The 16,987-nt window shown below is 38.2% G+C and overlaps 1 protein-coding gene across 3 annotated transcripts in view; it reads left to right on the top strand.

Moving 5' to 3' along the window:
* The window catches only part of LOC150081794 (RNA-binding protein 25), a 769,112-nt gene that overhangs the window by 706,520 nt on the left and 45,605 nt on the right, over window positions 1–16,987 (top strand). For all 3 annotated transcript variants that reach the window (XM_090378892.1, XM_090378890.1, XM_090378891.1), the window contains one exon: window positions 4,578–4,833. In XM_090378892.1, the coding sequence (XP_090235018.1) occupies window positions 4,578–4,833 (256 nt within the window). The remainder of the gene's footprint in view (window positions 1–4,577; window positions 4,834–16,987) is intronic.

Below are 16,987 nucleotides of genomic sequence, written 5' to 3'. Positions count from 1 at the left end.
CCAAGTTACAAAGGAGGTTAAGCAGGCGAAGGCAGATTACGAGAAATCTTTGGCAAGGGATGCAAAGAAAAACAGCAAAGAGTTCTTTACTTATGTAAACTCTAGAAGGAAGGGGATGAATCAGATTGGTCCACTTCATATCGATGGGTCAACTGTTGATGATCCTGCTCAGGTAGCTAACAAACTAAATGAATATTTTGCATCGACATTCACACATGAGGAGTTATTTAGCGAGGGGAAAGCCAGAGGTGTATTCAACTCTAGCAGTAAGCTAGAGAATCTTGTAATAACTGAGAGTAAAGTGGAGGAGAAATTGTTGAAGATAAACACAAGAAAGGCACCCGGGGTGGATGGGATCTATCCAGTTATATTAAAGGAGGCAGCAGAGGAGAGCTTCCTTGGACTCAGGGGAGGTACCCACAGACTGGAGATGTGCAAATGTGACCCCAATTCACAAAGGAGGATCAAAGGCCGACACAAGTAATTATAGACCTGTGAGTTTAACTTCTGTTCCAGGAAAATTAATGGAGGCACTAGTTAAAGAAGCACTGCAGGATCATTTAGACAAGACTTCAGTTATACCTCGGACACAGCATGGTTTTGTTAATTGGAAGTCTTGCCTGACCAGTTTGATTGGATACTATGATGCAGTCACAAAGGAACTGGATGCAGGGAATAAATTTGATATTATATACTTGGATCTTAGAAAGGCTTTTGATACTGTTGCACATGGAAGACTGCTGCACAAATTGGAGCAGTGTGACATTGGAGGCAAATTGCTGCTGTGGATAAAGGGGTGGCTGAGGGGGGAGAAGACAGAGAGTGGTAATCAATGGACACTGCTCGTCGTGGACTAATGTTATTAGTGGAGTCCCTCAGGGCTCAGTGTTGGGTCCATTATTGTTTTCTGTATTCATAAATGATATTGATGATGGTATATCAAGCTTAATGTCGAAGTTTGCAGATGATACAAAGGTAGGCAGGGTTGTCAAGGACACTACTGACACTATGCTGCTGCACCAGGATCTGGAAAGGTTGAGCAGATGGGCTGAGAGGTGGCAAATGAAGTTTAACATTGAAAAATGTAAAGTACTACACATGGGAAACAGCAACCCCAGAGCAACGTATCAACTCTGTGGTACTACACTGACAGTGGTAGAGAATGAAAGGGACCTGGGGGTGGTTGTGCAGGCAGATATGAAGTTCTCTGAACAGTGCAAACGGGCAGCAAGAGTAGCTCATGGTGTATTGTCAATGATATATAGGAATTTTTCTAGCAGGGATAAGGAGATGATTATTCCCTTGTATAAGGCAATGGTCAGGCCACACCTAGAGTACTGTATACAGGTCTGGAGGCCTCATTTCAAGAAGGATGTAGAGATGCTGAAACGAGTACAGAGAAGGGAAACAACATTAGTGAATGGAACAAATGGGTGCTCTTACGAAGAAAGGCTTAAGTTTTGCAAATTACAGTGTCTCGAGACTAGGCACCAGCGAGGTGATCTGATAGAGGTGTATAAAGCCTTGAATGGTTTGAGCATGCTCAATGTTGATGGGTTTCTTCCTCTCGCTCAGAATAATCACCTTAGAGGGCATAAATTCAAATTGAGGAAAGACAGATGTAGCATAGACGCGCGGAAATTTGCCTTTAGCCAGCGGGTGGTTGGTTGGTTGATGGAACAGACTTCCATCCCTTGTCGTGGAAGTTGATAGCCTAAATAAATTTAAGGCTCAGCTGGACAGGCATTTCGAACGAACGGAGGGGTGAAATGGAAGTGGTTTTTTTTTTTTTTTGGCTGATGCTGCATAAGCTTGCTTTCTTGCATCAAATGCCTCTACTAATGCTAATGCTAATACATCAATACTGTCATCCAGTGCCATACTAAAAAATTTCATTTTTTTATGTTTTCCAAAAGTTGTTCGAACAAATTCTTTCCAATGTCTTCTACTCTTCACTTAATTGTTTGTCGAGACAAACTAATGTCTTTTATCATTATTCGTTTCTCCGGACAAATTTCTTCCACAGCTTTTAACAAACTCGTCATCCCTGAACGGTTTACTTTCAAAAGCGATCAAATGTACAACTTGATAACTTGCACTTACAGCAGATAAATTTCTTGATTGATACGTTTTCATTGTGTTTTCTTCAGTCCACCTTTGATTAAAAACACAACACTCCAAATCGACTTTCTCTTTTGGAACATTTTTAAGGGTGATTTTTTATTTCAATACAAATTAATAACAATTCAGTACAATGAACAAGTTATATCAAAATAGTAGAATTTCACAATACGAAAAGACTGATACGTACATAACTGGTTAGCGTACGTATGACTGCACTGGACTACATGTACATGTTTGATAGGCCAGATTGACGCTTGCATGCCAGTATATGTAGTGGCATGACTCAAAAATGCTGTTTTAGTTCACTTTCCGAGCAGGCCGTATAAAAATTATTCGCGGGGTGTATATGGACAGCACTGGTATAAGGCAATTGTTATGCCACATCTTGACAACTGCATTCAGTCACGAAGCTTCATTTTAGGAAGGATGTATATCTGATGGAATGGGTGCAGAAAAAAGCAATGAGATAAGTGAGGGGAACTTAGGGTACTCTTACCAAGGAAGGTTTAATTTCTGCAAATTTCTACATCAAGGAACAGAAGCCTGCAAGGAGATCTGATTGAGGTGAGGTATTAAGGCTTTGAATGAATTGATTAAGCTAAATGCTGATTGCGTTCTTCCTCTTGGTCAGACAATGCATAAAGCTGGGCATAATTTTAAATTGAGGACAGATCATTACAGGATTTGTGTGTACAGAATACCATTCGTCAAAAGGAATCCCTTCCTGTTCTTCATCACTTTCAGCATTATCAACATTTTCTTCTATATCGTTATAGAACCCAGGCTTTTTAAAAGAATTAATTATAAGGTTAGGGCTTACTGTATCCCATGATGCTGCTAAAAATAATGCATTGCATCTAACAAGGAAACTTTTCAGTTTTTCAAGGGTAAGCAATTTATGTACAAGGTATTAACGAAAATGCATGTTTAAAACATTGATCACTCCTTGATCCATTTGTTGCACAACTGACATGGAATCCCCAGAGAAGAACCCCACGTGAACATTAAGTGCAGATTGTTTTTCGTATCAGCAGGGCAGTTGTCGACAAATAAAATAATTTTTCTATTCTTTCCTGCCCTCTTTGAAAGTAGAGCTCTTAAATACTCATGTGAAAATGTTTATATTGTTTAATATTTTTTTTAATATAAAAACAAAGAATTTCTATAACAAGTTAATGCATAGCATCATTTTAGTTTGTAATATATCACCGAAGTAGGTGAAATAGCATTGTTTTTGTTATATCTCATTGTGAATGCCTTCACGAGTTTTCCTGATATTGCACTACCTCAAATAAGGAATGCTTCAACGGTGGAAAAGGCTAATGTTTCTCATTCTTGGCAGATACCCTGGTGATACAATAAATGACAACCCAGTTACGAAGTATAACTTAACAATATGAGAGATGCCAGGTGGTGTGCAAAAGTAAGGTAGTAAAGACAGCACTGTTTCAAGGCCAGCAAGCCTTGAAACAGTGCTGGGTTGTGGTATCTATTGAGAATAAGTAACTAAATAAGTAATTAGTCTTCTCAACTGGCAAAGCGTTGCTTATTTAAGGAAGTGCCATATCAGGGCAACACGTGAAGGCATTCACAATATGAGATATAACAAAAACAATGCCATTTCATCTACTTCAGTGATTTACTATGAACTAAATATTTCTATATTTAAAAAACGTATTAAGTGGAAAAACATCAGTATAATAATAATACACGTTTCATGTTTTATCTCATACTTTTTTATGTGGGAAAATAATGCATTACAATATACAGAGTTGAAATTGGGAATTAAGAAACCAAACCTAGTACAGGGGAAAACTTTTTATGCAGGAATTTCATATCCATGTCCATTGTATATGAAAATTTATTAATCAGAGTGCGCAGTTGTTGAATAATTTGAAATCATACTAAACAGTTAACTTTTTCAATACGATTTATACTCTGCTACCAAAAGCTGAATGTTCTTTTAGGTATAAAATAGTAAATAAAGATAAAAATATAAAATCAAAACAATAAAGGGAGTTCTTTGTTTTTGCTTATTTATATTAAGTAATTTTTATATGTGTGAAATGTTAACTCATGATGGATGACATGATATGTGGTTCATTTCACTAATTTGTTCAATAGTTTGAAGTGATCACAATCGAGGTTTCATTGCATAAATAAGTCGCAGCTTTGGGTATCTACCCTTCCTCCACTAATGTGGGATCAGTCATCTCAAACTGCTCTCTCAGTTGTAGTGCTCAACTGAGAATGAGTAACAATATTCTTCTGAGGTGGGAAGTGTTAATTATTCAAAGTATAAGAGATGGGCAGCTTCTATTAACAGTTCACAATATGAGATATAGTAGAATGGTGACTTTTATACAAACTTATGTTTATTTCATTTCAGATAGGTGCATAGATGGTGTAGTTGCACTTTTAACTCAATTATTCAATTTTAACTTTTATTTTAGCTTCTTCAAGACGACACAAAATTACAGCAGAAAGTAAAACAGGAGCCCCCAGAATCTGATCAGGAACCTGACCATGAATCGAAATTGAAACCAATTAGCAAGCCAGTATCACCTACTCCAAAAGAGCCTGAAGAAACAAAAGTTGTAAAGCAGTCTTTAGATGAAGAAAATACAGAAAATAGCTTCTCTGGTTTTTCTGATATAATTACTATTCAGGAGGAAGTTAAGCCAATGGGTTTTGCATCCCTTCGTTTGGGTACGTTTTTTGAAAGGATTGTGTGTGAGAGAAAGACAAAGAATTTCATTTTAAGGAATTTAAAAAGTTGACTTTTCTGAAAGAAGTTTAAGTTGTTTAATTGGTAGCATCTTGCTGAACAATATATATAATAAAAATGCATTGTTATTATTTTTTCTATTGGTTAGGAAGTCCTTATATTATCATTTATAATATGTGTAATTCCCTGTTTATAATATCAGATTTAGACAGATTAAATTAATTACTTATACAGGGTGTCACTATCACAAATACTATCTATTAGGCTAAATAAGGCAAATTTCAAAGAAATTTAATGGCAATATTATGCATATACTTGTATATATAATACAGAAAATTAACTGAAAAAATCATTACATACGTACATAGTTCAAAACTTTATATCAAACCGGTCAGCTGCATTATTGTGAAACGCATAAGCATCTCGGGGATTATTTTTGAAATTGCCTCCATAATACGGTTTCTAAGATCTGGTATATCTTTAATTCTTCTTCTGTTAACATTCAAATTAATGAGGCCCCAGGCAAAGAAATCTAATGGTGTTAAATCGGGAGACCATGGCCGAGGACATAGGCTATGGGTATATCTCCTGATTCCCTGATTAGGAAAATAATTTTTGAGGTAGCCTTGAACAATTTTTGCATAATTGAATGGTGGTACCTCCTGCTGAAAGACTACAGTTCCGGAAATACCATCCTGTTGAAGTTCGAGTTCAAGGAAAAATTGCGCTACACTTTCATTGTTATCATATGTTCCGTTATAAGAATCAATTTTGAACGCCTTTATGATATTTTTCTAAAACACATTTCTGGAGGTCATAAAACAATAAAAACAAATTGCATTTTCCAGTTTATTGGGCTTTTCTATTTGTTGGAGCATGTCAAGGTAAATCGTTCCTGTAACTGTAGCCTCTGCAAAGAAAAAGGGCCTGTAGATTTTTGATTTAGTCATACCAAACCACACATTTGCTTTCAGTGAGTCTCTTTCACATTTGATGACTTCGGTTGGTTTTTCCTGTGACCAGATGTGACAGTTATTTCTATTGACCTTGCCACGGGTATGTAAGGTCGCTCCATCTCTGAACAAAATGTTGTCCATTAGATTTTCGTTTTCAGTTTAATTGCAAAGATTGCCATACATTGCTCTTCATGGATGGGCATCCTCATGCAAGTTGAGAAAAATTTGAATGTGGTAAGGCTTTTTATGCAGGTTAGAACATAAGATTCTATGAACTGTTGTTTTTGGAATGCCCAATCTGCGCAATGCATCCCGAACCAATAATTTTTGATCCTCCTTGAAGAAATGCCACACAGATTCAATGTTTGCACTAGGTCTTCCTGAGTGTTCAGATTTTATGTTATCATGCATAGTTCCAGTTTGCTTAAACTTCACCAGAAGGTCACGAATTCCTCTTATCCTACATGTTACTTCATTAATACTTTCTTGCATGTTCATCACGAATGATAAGAGTCCTGAAAGAAAAAATAATAATTAATGAATAATGAAAAGTGGTAGAAGAATGTAAATACCTATATTTTATAGAAAAATATGCATGTAATCATGTCATTTGGACATTTTTATGAATTCATCTTATTTAGCCAAATAGATAGTGACTTTTGGGACACCCTGTAATGATTATAATTTATCTGATCTGGAAACTTGGATATTAAGCCCAATATACACAATGCAGCAATTTGGAAAAGAAGACTGATGCTAGAAAAAAATAATGATGCCCTGAATGAGAAATCTAACTTGATTTATGCAAATTTACTTACTCTCTCATCCATACACTGCATGCAGCAATCATGAAGAGAATCGAACAACTGCTGGAAAACCGTGACTGATATACTGTTAAACATCAGTAACAGTATATCAGTCATCAAAATAACGACCTTTTAGTGGTTGGTTATTAGGATTTTTATGGTGCGTCAGCATCTGAGGCTATAGTGCGCCCCTTTTAGTGGTGTCGTGAGCTTTGGGATCAAAAAAAAAAAAAAAGTCACATCAGGCTGTCTTGTGAATATGCTGAGGCTGACAATAACATTTTTTTTTTTTTTTTTTTTTTTTTTTTTTTGCTTTACAACAACTTCCAAACATAGAGAACCTTGTGTCTTGGTAATTTGTCATGCTATAGGAACCAACTGCCATATTCTCCATACTGAGGCTGCTCACAACATGTTCTCTGCAAAAAACATCCAGATAGTAGGCAGCAGTAACACTTTGGCCATCAAGCACAAACCATGATGATTGAATTCGGATAGTTGGGTTTGCCTCAGTGACTTCTCTGCAGTGTTCAACTCGTTCCTGTCATTGACTGTGTGTTAACGAATGTTGATTAAATCACACACAAGCCTCCATTTTCTTAAAATCTTAAGTTATTATTTGTTGAATTTTTTTTCTTGTTAATGCACAGATTTTTCGAAATCATTCAGAGCATTGCACATCGGTCGTTGCTAATGATTTACTATACCTCTTCGATCAGCTCTGTCATTTGGACCATTTTTGCTGGGCTTGGATGTTCTTCGTCATCCAGTGATTCTCTTCCACGGGTGAAATGTTTATGCCACTTGAACACATGTGCACAAGACAGACAGTTCCCTCTATATATTTGTTTCTTCATTTGAAAGTTTTTGTGGCACTTTTTCCCAGTTGAACACAAAACTTTGTTTGTTCTTTGTTCCATTTTCTCTCCACAACACAAACACAACTCATTCATTTCATGTTTACTTCTAGTAGATGGTATCATCAGCTCTTCTCATAACATCAGTCTCATTTTCCAATTTCTGCATGTTTTACCTTCATCAGGTGTCATTAATAAATATAAAAAACAGCAGTGGGTACAGCAGTAAACCCTGGGGGACCTCCAGTAATAGCATTAGTCCATGAAGAGCAGCATTTATTAATAATCACTGTCAGTTTTATCCCACTCAACCATCCCTTTATCCATAGCAATAACTTGCCCTTAAAGCCACAACTATATCAAATCTATTCTGAAATTCACACATATGATATCAAAATTATTTGTTGTACTCTATTCCTTTGTTACAGCATTATTAACAAATCCATACTGAAGCAGTAAAATATTCATTATCAAGATGGTTCTTCATTACTTCCTTTAATTGTGACTCTTTTTCCCTGGAATGAAAGTTAAGCTAAGAAGGCTATAATTACTCATGTCGCCTTTTGATCTCCTTTTGTGATTGGGGATAAATTTGCATAGTTGTAAACAGGCAGCCAGGAAAGCCCATAGTTGAGGTTTATAAGACTATGAGAGGGATTAGTAAAATGAATTAAGTGGAATTCTCACTAGGGAAAGCATGGTGATTAGAGAGGATTAGATTAGGATTAAGAAGGTTAGATAATTGCTTTTAAATAATTTATTATATTGTAAAGTTTATTTTGATATTAGTGTTTTTCTGTAATAGTTTGTAAATTTAATTTTTATAATAATATAAATATAATTTTTTTTTTAAAAGTTACTTTCTGTGATTTTTAGTTAATTTTAACAATGGTTGTGACAAGATTAACCTTGACCTCTTTGTCAGAGGTATCATGACTCATACAGAAACAGCCAATTATCAGGTGAGTCATGAATCATCGTTTGCAGAAAATGTGGCATGTATTCCAAGGTCAATCCAGTGGATAATCGTAGCTTATCTGGCAATCCTTTTCTTAGTCACCATTGTATGGAGTGTACCGATCTAAAGAATAATGTAACTGGAAGCTTGTCAGGCACTCGAGACTAGTAACCTACCAAGTGATGCACTCCCGATTTGGGTCCTAGAGCAGAATAACCCAAACTGCTCTGGTTCAGAAAGATTTAGTTCTGTTAGGAGACTCCATTGGCAGGGAAATGGGAAATATTTTTTGTTACAGGATAGGTGAATTAGAACCAGGGTATATCTGCAGGGAACAACAATTAATGATGTCACCAACAGATTGTCTTGTTCTAATGGGGGATAAAGAGAATATTATTATCCATGTGGATATTAATGATATTAAACACACATGATCTGATGATTTGTTAAACAAATATCGGACTATGCTAAAGAAATGCTGCGAGTTAGATCAAAATGTCTTATGTGTCTGCTGCTGTTGTTGTTATTTTGATTTTTAGAAGCATTCGCAACTAAGGCCATATTGCTCAGGGGATATGCTGAGGTCATTCCTGACCTTTCCGCATCATCCATATTTGGTGATCACGGGCTCAAACCCCGGTCTAATCAAGAAGCGTGTGCTACGTACTGCTGCTCCTGCCCAACTGGCTACAGAGGTGCCTTATGTGTCTGCGATTCTGCACAGGCATGATAGGAGGGATTATATGCTGAAAGCCTTGTGGATTAACTCAATACTTGAAGGACTCTGCAGGGCTTTTGAGGAAAATTTTTATCAGCTTGACCCGCACGTGTAGGTAGGAGGAATCAGTCTGTTTTGTAGATATGGGATACACTTAAAGGTGGTGCAAGAGTTTTTGCCAGTATCATTGAGAATACCTTAAAGGTTCAGGGAAACTGCTAGTTTGGGGGGGGGGGGTAAGGGTAATATACATACATGTTTATCTGATAATATTGGTAAAAGTACCGCTTGCATATACCTCAAGAGTTCTTGTTTGTTACCGCAACAGATCATATTAGCAAGATGTTCTGAGGGTAGAAATATTTCAAATGAGCAGGTAGCTAAAGCCAGGGAAGCGGCATAAATAGCTTCAAGGGGTGAGTCAGGGTAGTTAACTATACAAGAAACTGTCGTAATTATTTATACAGTAATGTCAGAAGTGTCGTCAATAAAAATGAGTGATTCTAACTGCTGGTTAGGACAGTCAATGCTGACATACTGTAATAGGACTTACAGAAATGTGGATGAACTCAACAGTTACAACAGCAATGTTTACAGAAGAAAAACTGTTATGTCCGTGAGAAATTATGGGAGTAGGAGTGAAGTTGAAAAATATCTAAGTAATGATATTGAAATTTCACATGGTTATTTAATGAAAAAAACTTTCAAGTCTATAGGCAAGTGAGGCTCCTGGGATTGATGGTATATACCCTATAATTTTAAGGGAGGTGGCAAGTGAATGCATTGAATCATTGAGACTAATTATGAGAGCATCGCTGGATTGCACCTATAAAAAAAGGGCATCGAGCTTCTTGAAAGGGTCCAAAGACTGGTAACTCGCCTGATGAGATCGGCAGAAGGGCATCCATATGGGGAAAGACTTCAAATATATGGGTTACACAGCTTGGAAACTAGGCACCTTAGAGGAGATTTGATAGAGGTATTTAAGGCTCTGTGAGGCAAAAGTAAAATGAATGAGAATGACATTTTCACGGTTATAAATGATTTTAGAACTAAGGGCCATAATTTCAAGTTACGGGTTGGGAGAGATGTTTAGACTGGATTGCAGGAAGTTTTATTTTAGCCAGCTAGTTATAAATTACTGCAATGATTACCTATATGAGTTTGGAGAAATTCAAAGGATAGTTACCTAGAGGTGGAGGGAAATGCATAGGTTGTCTGTTTCCTTTTATTGTATTGTTTATTTATTTTGTTTAATTTTTTTTTATTATTATTATTTTACACTTTTTTTTTCCTTTTTTTTTTTTTTTTTTTTTTTGGCTGGTGCAGCATAAGGTTTAGGCTTCATTACACCATATGATCATTATACTAATTCCAGAACTATGGGTCATATATTCAAGCTACAGGGGTTCAACTAGTAGGAAGTTTTCTTTTAGTCAGCAAGTTGTTTTTGTGGAACGAGTTGCTCTCTCAGGCAGTTGAGGCTCACAATTGGAATAAATTCAAAGGTTGGCCTTTAATCAACTCTGGGGACTCCACTAATGATATTAGTCCATAAAGAGCAGTGACCATTGATAACCATCTCTTTATCCCTAAGAGTAATTTGCCCTTGATGCAACATTGCTCCAGTTTGTACAGCATTCTTTTATGTGCAACAGTATCAGAAGCCTTTCTGAAATTCAAATATATGATATCAAAATTTTTTTTTTTGCATCCAGTTCATTTGTCATCTTATTGGTCAGACAAGATCTCCCCTTAACAAACCTATGCTGTAGCTCAAGAGTATTTGAATTACTGTCAAATGATCCTGCACTACTTTAACCACTAACTCCATTATTTTCCCGCGAACATCATCAAGCTAACAGTTGTGTAATTACTCGTGACGTTTTCATCTCCCTTGGGAATGGGGTGGTGTTGGCATGTTTCCAGTCAATAGGGAACTCCTATGAAACCAAGGATTCTGTCATAATTAGCATTAGCATTAGCATTTAGCATTAGTAGAGGCATTTGATGCAAGAAAGCAAGCTTATGCAGCATCAGCCAAAAAAAAAAAAAAAAAAAACCACTCCCACTTCACCCCTCTGTTCGTTCAAAATACCTGTCCAGCTGAGCCTTAAACTTATTTAGGCTATCAACTTCCACGACAAGGGATGGAAGTCTGTTCCACCAACCAACCACTCGCTGGCTAAAGGCAAATTTCTGCACGTCTATCCTACATCTGTCTTTCCTCAATTTGAATTTATGCCCTCTCAGGTGATTATTCTTAGCGAGAGGAAGAATCCCATCAGCATTGAGCATGCTCAAACCATTCAATGCTTTATACACCTCTATCAGATCACCTCGCTGGTGCCTAGTCTCCAGACACTGTAATTTGCAAATCTTAAGCCTTTCTTCGTAAGAGCACCCCTTTGTTCCATTCACTAATCTTGTTGCCCTTCTCTGTACTCGTTCCAGTAGCTCTACATCCTTCTTGAAATGAGGCCTCCAGGCCTGTATACAGTACTCTAGGTGTGGCCTGACCATTGCCTTATACAAGGGAATAATCACCTCCTTATCCCTGCTAGAAAAATTCCTATATATCATTGACAACACACCATGAGCTACTCTTGCAGCCCGTCTGCACTGCTCAGAGAACTTCGTATCTGCCTGCACAACCACCCCCAGGTCCCTTTCATTCTCTACCACTGTCAGTGTAATACCACAGAGTTGATAAGTTGCTCTGGGGTTGCTGTTTCCCATGTGTAGTACTTTACATTTGTCAATGTTAAACTTCATTTGCCACCTCTCAGCCCATCTGCTCAACCTTTCCAGATCCTGGTGCAGCAGCATAGTGTCAGTAGTGTCCTTGACAACCCTGCCTACCTTTGTATCGTCTGCAAACTTGGACATTAAGCTTGATATACCATCATCAATATCATTTATGAATACAGAAAACAATAATGGACCCAACACTGAGCCCTGAGGGACTCCACTAATAACATTAGTCCACGACGAGCAGTGTCCATTGATTACCACTCTCTGTCTTCTCCCCCTCAGCCACCCCTTTACCCACAGCAGCAATTTGCCTCCAGTGTTACACTGCTCCAATTTGTGCAGCAGTCTTCCATGTGCAACAGTATCAAAAGCCTTTCTAAGATCCAAGTATATAATATCAAAGTTATTCCCTGCATCCAGTTCCTTTGTGACTGCATCATAGTATCCAATCAAATTGGTCAGGCAAGACTTCCCCTTAACAAAACCATGCTGTGTCCGAGCTATAACTGAAGTCTTGTCTAAATGATCCTGCAGTGCTTCTTTAACTAGTGCCTCCATTAATTTTCCTGGAACAGAAGTTAAACTCACAGGTCTATAATTGCTTGTGTCAGCTTTTGATCCTCCTTTGTGAATTGGGGTCACATTTGCACATCTCCAGTCTATGGGTACCTCCCCTGAGTCCAAGGAAGCTCTCATAATTATGGCTAAGGGTTTGCTTACTTCCTTTGCTGCCTCCTTTAATATAACTGGATAGATCCCATCCACCCCAGGTGCCTTTCTTGTGTTTATCTTCAACAATTTCTCCTCCACTTTACTCTCAGTTATTACAAGATTCTCTAGCTTACTGCTAGAGTTGAATACACCTCTGGCATTCCCCTCGATAAATAACTCCTCATGTGTGAATGTCGATGCAAAATATTCATTTAGTTTGTTAGCTACCTGAGCAGGATCATCAACAGTTGACCCATCGATATCAAGTGGACCAATCTGATTCATCCCCTTCCTTCTAGAGTTTACATAAGTAAAGAACTCTTTGCTGTTTTTCTTTGCATCCCTTGCCAAAGATTTTTCGTAATCTGCCTTCGCCTGCCTAACCTCCTTTGTAACTTGGTTACAGATCAACTTGTATCTATCATAGGCTTCTGTGTCATGTGTTAATTTGTATGTATCCCATGCATGTTTCTTCTCTGCCATATGCCTCATCAGTTCATCTGACATCCATTTAGGCCTAAACCGTGAACAATATTTCTTAGTTGGTATGTAAAGTCTAGTAGCTTCCAAGATAAGTTCTTTGAATGCTTTCCATTTTGCATTTACTGTTGGTAACATCATCAGTTGGTCCCACTGTATAGAATTTAAATACTGTCTCAGTCCATCGTAGTCGCCTTTACGAAACCAATAACCCTTCCCTTTACCCCTAATGGTCGTTACCTCTTTGAGTAAATCCCACTTCAGCACACTGTGATCACTGCCACCTAGTGGTTCATTTATCTGCAGATTCTTAATGCATGAAGAATCACTGCTGATAATCAAATCAAGAGTATTCCTCCCTCTAGTTGCCTCCCGAACATGCTGATGTAGAAAACAATCATCCAATAAATCCACAAAAGCCTTGCTAGTGTGTGAGTGACCAGCCCACAAATTCCAGTCAATATCTGGGAAATTAAAATCTCCCATTATAAGACTCTCTGATTTACTGGCCCACTCTATTTCCCTGTACAGTTTCTTATTATACTCATCAGAGTCATTAGGCCTATAGCACACTCCTACTCTCAATTTTGATCTCCCAATGCTTATGTCACACCAAACTGACTCAACACTGCACTGTCCAGCGATGTCCACTGGCTTCACTTCCTTGGATTTTATGTATTTCTTAACTAATAGCATAACCCCTCTTCCCTTCCTATCCAGTCTATCTTTTCTGTAGACGTTGTACTCCCCAAATTCCAGTTTTTATTGGATTAAGGATTTTCCACAAATCCACAATCCACAAATAATTAATCCACAAATCCCTTAATCCACAAATAATTGTGGATTAAGGATTTTCTTAACTATTTTGCTGCATCTTCTAATGTAATTGGATATATTCCAGCCACCCCCAAGTGTCTTCTTTATGTTTAGCTTCAACAGTTACTCTTTCACTTTCCTTTCAGTTGTCACAAATCATTTAGCTCCCCATTAGAGTTTTGATAAACTTCTGGCACCCATTCCCTAAAGAATTTCCCCTTTGGATATAGATTCAAAATTCCTATTCAATTTATAAGCAACCTGAGCATCATTACTCATTGACCTGAAGTGGCCGAATGTGATTCAGTCCCTTCCTTCTACTCTTAATATAAGTAGAGATGTCTTCGCTGCTCTTCTTTGCATTCTCTTCCAGATACTTCTCATAATTGTCCTTGAGGATTTCACAGACATTCTCTCAGACATGTCAGACAAGCTATACTGGCCCCTCTGTGTTACCTGGGAGTCTGCAACACTGATGGAACTGATATTTGGGTGACATTCAAGTCAAGTAGACCCAATTTCGGCAAAGTCTGGGCAATCTTTGACAGCCAAATCTTCTGCTTTCACCTTCACAATGGTGGGACTGTTAGTAATCCTGGGTATAACCTCCATGCACAAGCACACTGTGGGGTAACCATCCAGGTACGAACCAACGTGAGCAGAGGTCGAGGTGTGGTGCCCACACCACATGGAGGAATGCAGCCCCTCTGTGTTACCAGGCAATACTAGGTGGTAGATGACTCTCATCAACCGATGCAATACCGCCACTGCTTATTGGAGGCTTCAAGTGGTGGAACCTATGTTCAGTCTCCAGAGTTAAGTTCCAGTCAACCCTTCCCCATTTCTTCCAAAATGCAGTATGACTAATGACTTTTGAGGTTATGATGAACATCATGGCGAGATCCAATCTTCCTTACATTTTGAGGAGTACAGCTAGAAAACGGTGTTTGCCGGCCGGCCGCTTGTTAGTACATCGGACCAAACCTATTGGTAACTCTCTAGGAGGCTTCCGGATCAGCTAGTGTATAAACTTACTACCTCTACTTTGCCAGATAGTGACTGGAGGTAGTCCGAGCAGTGTGTATGCGGGGGGGGGGGGGGGGGGACATTGTCGAGGCCACGTTACGTCAAGGATCTGGGTATATTCTTATCATGTGTATGCCCTATTCACAAATTTCATACAGCATGTCCCCCCCCCCCACCGCTTTTTCGTACTATTGAATACACCATGAATTGTCAAACTAATAGAGTAAGCTTATCTGCAAAGAGATCTAAACCTCCCAAACACTTACTAGTTCATTTCACAAATATACATGGTCTCAATTCTAATTTCAACAATGTCCATTTCCACTTGTAGTCTGCCAAACATCATGTACTTTTTCTGAACAGAATCTCAGTTATCGGTTGATTCAACTACTGCTCATCTCAGTTGTCCAAATTATTCATTGTATGGTGCCTTTCGCCTAAAAGGTACTACTTGTGCGTATGTCCATTCCGATATTCCCTGTCAGAGACTGGGTAATTTGGAATCTCCTGTCTTCGATCTTCTCTGCCTTAAAATCTCTCTAATTCACTGTGTCAAATTCTCCGTTCCCCCAACTCCAGTAATCACTTGGAGCTCTTTGACTTTCTCCAGTCCAACTTTCCTAACAGTGAGGTAATTTTCCGTGGTGATTTTAATGTTCACAACTCCACCTGGCTTCCGTTTACTAGCCACTCCGACCCAGCTGGTCGAGATGCTGAGGCTTTTGCAATTTCTAATGACCTTGCACAGATTGTTCATTTACCTACAACAATGCCAGACAATCCTAACCATACATCCAACACGCTTGATCTTTTTTTCACAAACAACCCTTCTAAGTGCACAGTTGAAGTGCACTTAGAAGTCCTTTAGGTACCTCAAATCACAACTTGGTGATTGTCTCTTCTCCAATGGAGTCTTTATCTCATGGCTATTCCCAGCGTCGTGTTGTTTGGCACTACAAGAATGCAAAATGGGTTGACTGTGAGATTTCTTTTCCTTGGTCGGACTACTGTTTCAAAACTTCTGATGTCAACGTTTGCTCAGATCGTGTAAGGGAAATTATTCTTGTAGGAATGGAATCCTTTATTCCACACTCCACTCTAAAATCTCGTCATTTATCTAAACCTTGGTTTTCCAATAAATGTGCTAAGGCTGTTCAAGAGAAGAATATTGCATATCTTAATTGGCTTGTTTTCAATTCTTCAGTTTAATTTTCTGTCTACACCAAAGCTTGCAACAACTGTAAAGCAATTATTAATCAGTCCAAACTAGATTTTGAACAGGCTAAGAGTAAAAAACTTGCTTCTTGCCCTAATGGTAGCCGAGCATTCTGGTCTCTTGCCAAAGCCATTTGGCCGCAACTTTTGCCCATCTCTGCTCCAACCTCTGTCAAAACCAGATGGTTCTGTTGTTACTTCAGCTAAGGATAAAGCTGACCTGATAGCATCCCATTTTTCTTCCAACTCGTGTATTAATGATCTTGTTAAAATATCACCCACCATTCCCAACATACTCCATTCGATGCCTCCTGTGGTCTTCTTTCAAAAGGATGTCAGAAGGATTTTGACAAATCTCGATGGTAAGAAAGCTCGAAGTTGCGATGGTATTTTTCCACTTGTTCTCAAAACCTGTGTTGCTGAACTTATTCCTTTTCTTTGCCGCCTTTTTCTGCAAATTTCTGCTTGGAAATTTGCTCATATCCAGCCAGTTCCTAAAAAGGGTGACAAGTCAATCCCATCCAATTATTGTCCCATTGCAAATACTTCTACTCTTTCTAAAGTAATGGAGAAATCAATTAACCACCAATTCTTAAACTACCTAGAAACCTTCCGTCTGATCAATGATCACCAGTATGGATTCCATCAGTGTCAATCCACTAGTGATATTTTGGCTTATGTTACCCATTTATGGACAAATTCGATGGAAAATTTAGGTGAAACACAAGCATTTGCTCTTGACATCTCAAAGACTTCCGATCGTGTTTGGCATAAAGTCTTCTAAACAAGCTTCCATCTTATGGTTTGTAACTGTTTTTTGTAATTGGTTATCCAGTTT

The sequence above is a fragment of the Mastigoproctus giganteus genome, chromosome 8, assembly GCF_048544385.1.
Source record: "Mastigoproctus giganteus isolate SK-2022 chromosome 8, ASM4854438v1, whole genome shotgun sequence".
In the NCBI taxonomy this organism is placed as follows: domain Eukaryota; kingdom Metazoa; phylum Arthropoda; class Arachnida; order Uropygi; family Thelyphonidae; genus Mastigoproctus; species Mastigoproctus giganteus.
Note: the sequence above shows the minus strand (reverse complement) of the source record. Positions and strands in the feature narration are given on the sequence as shown.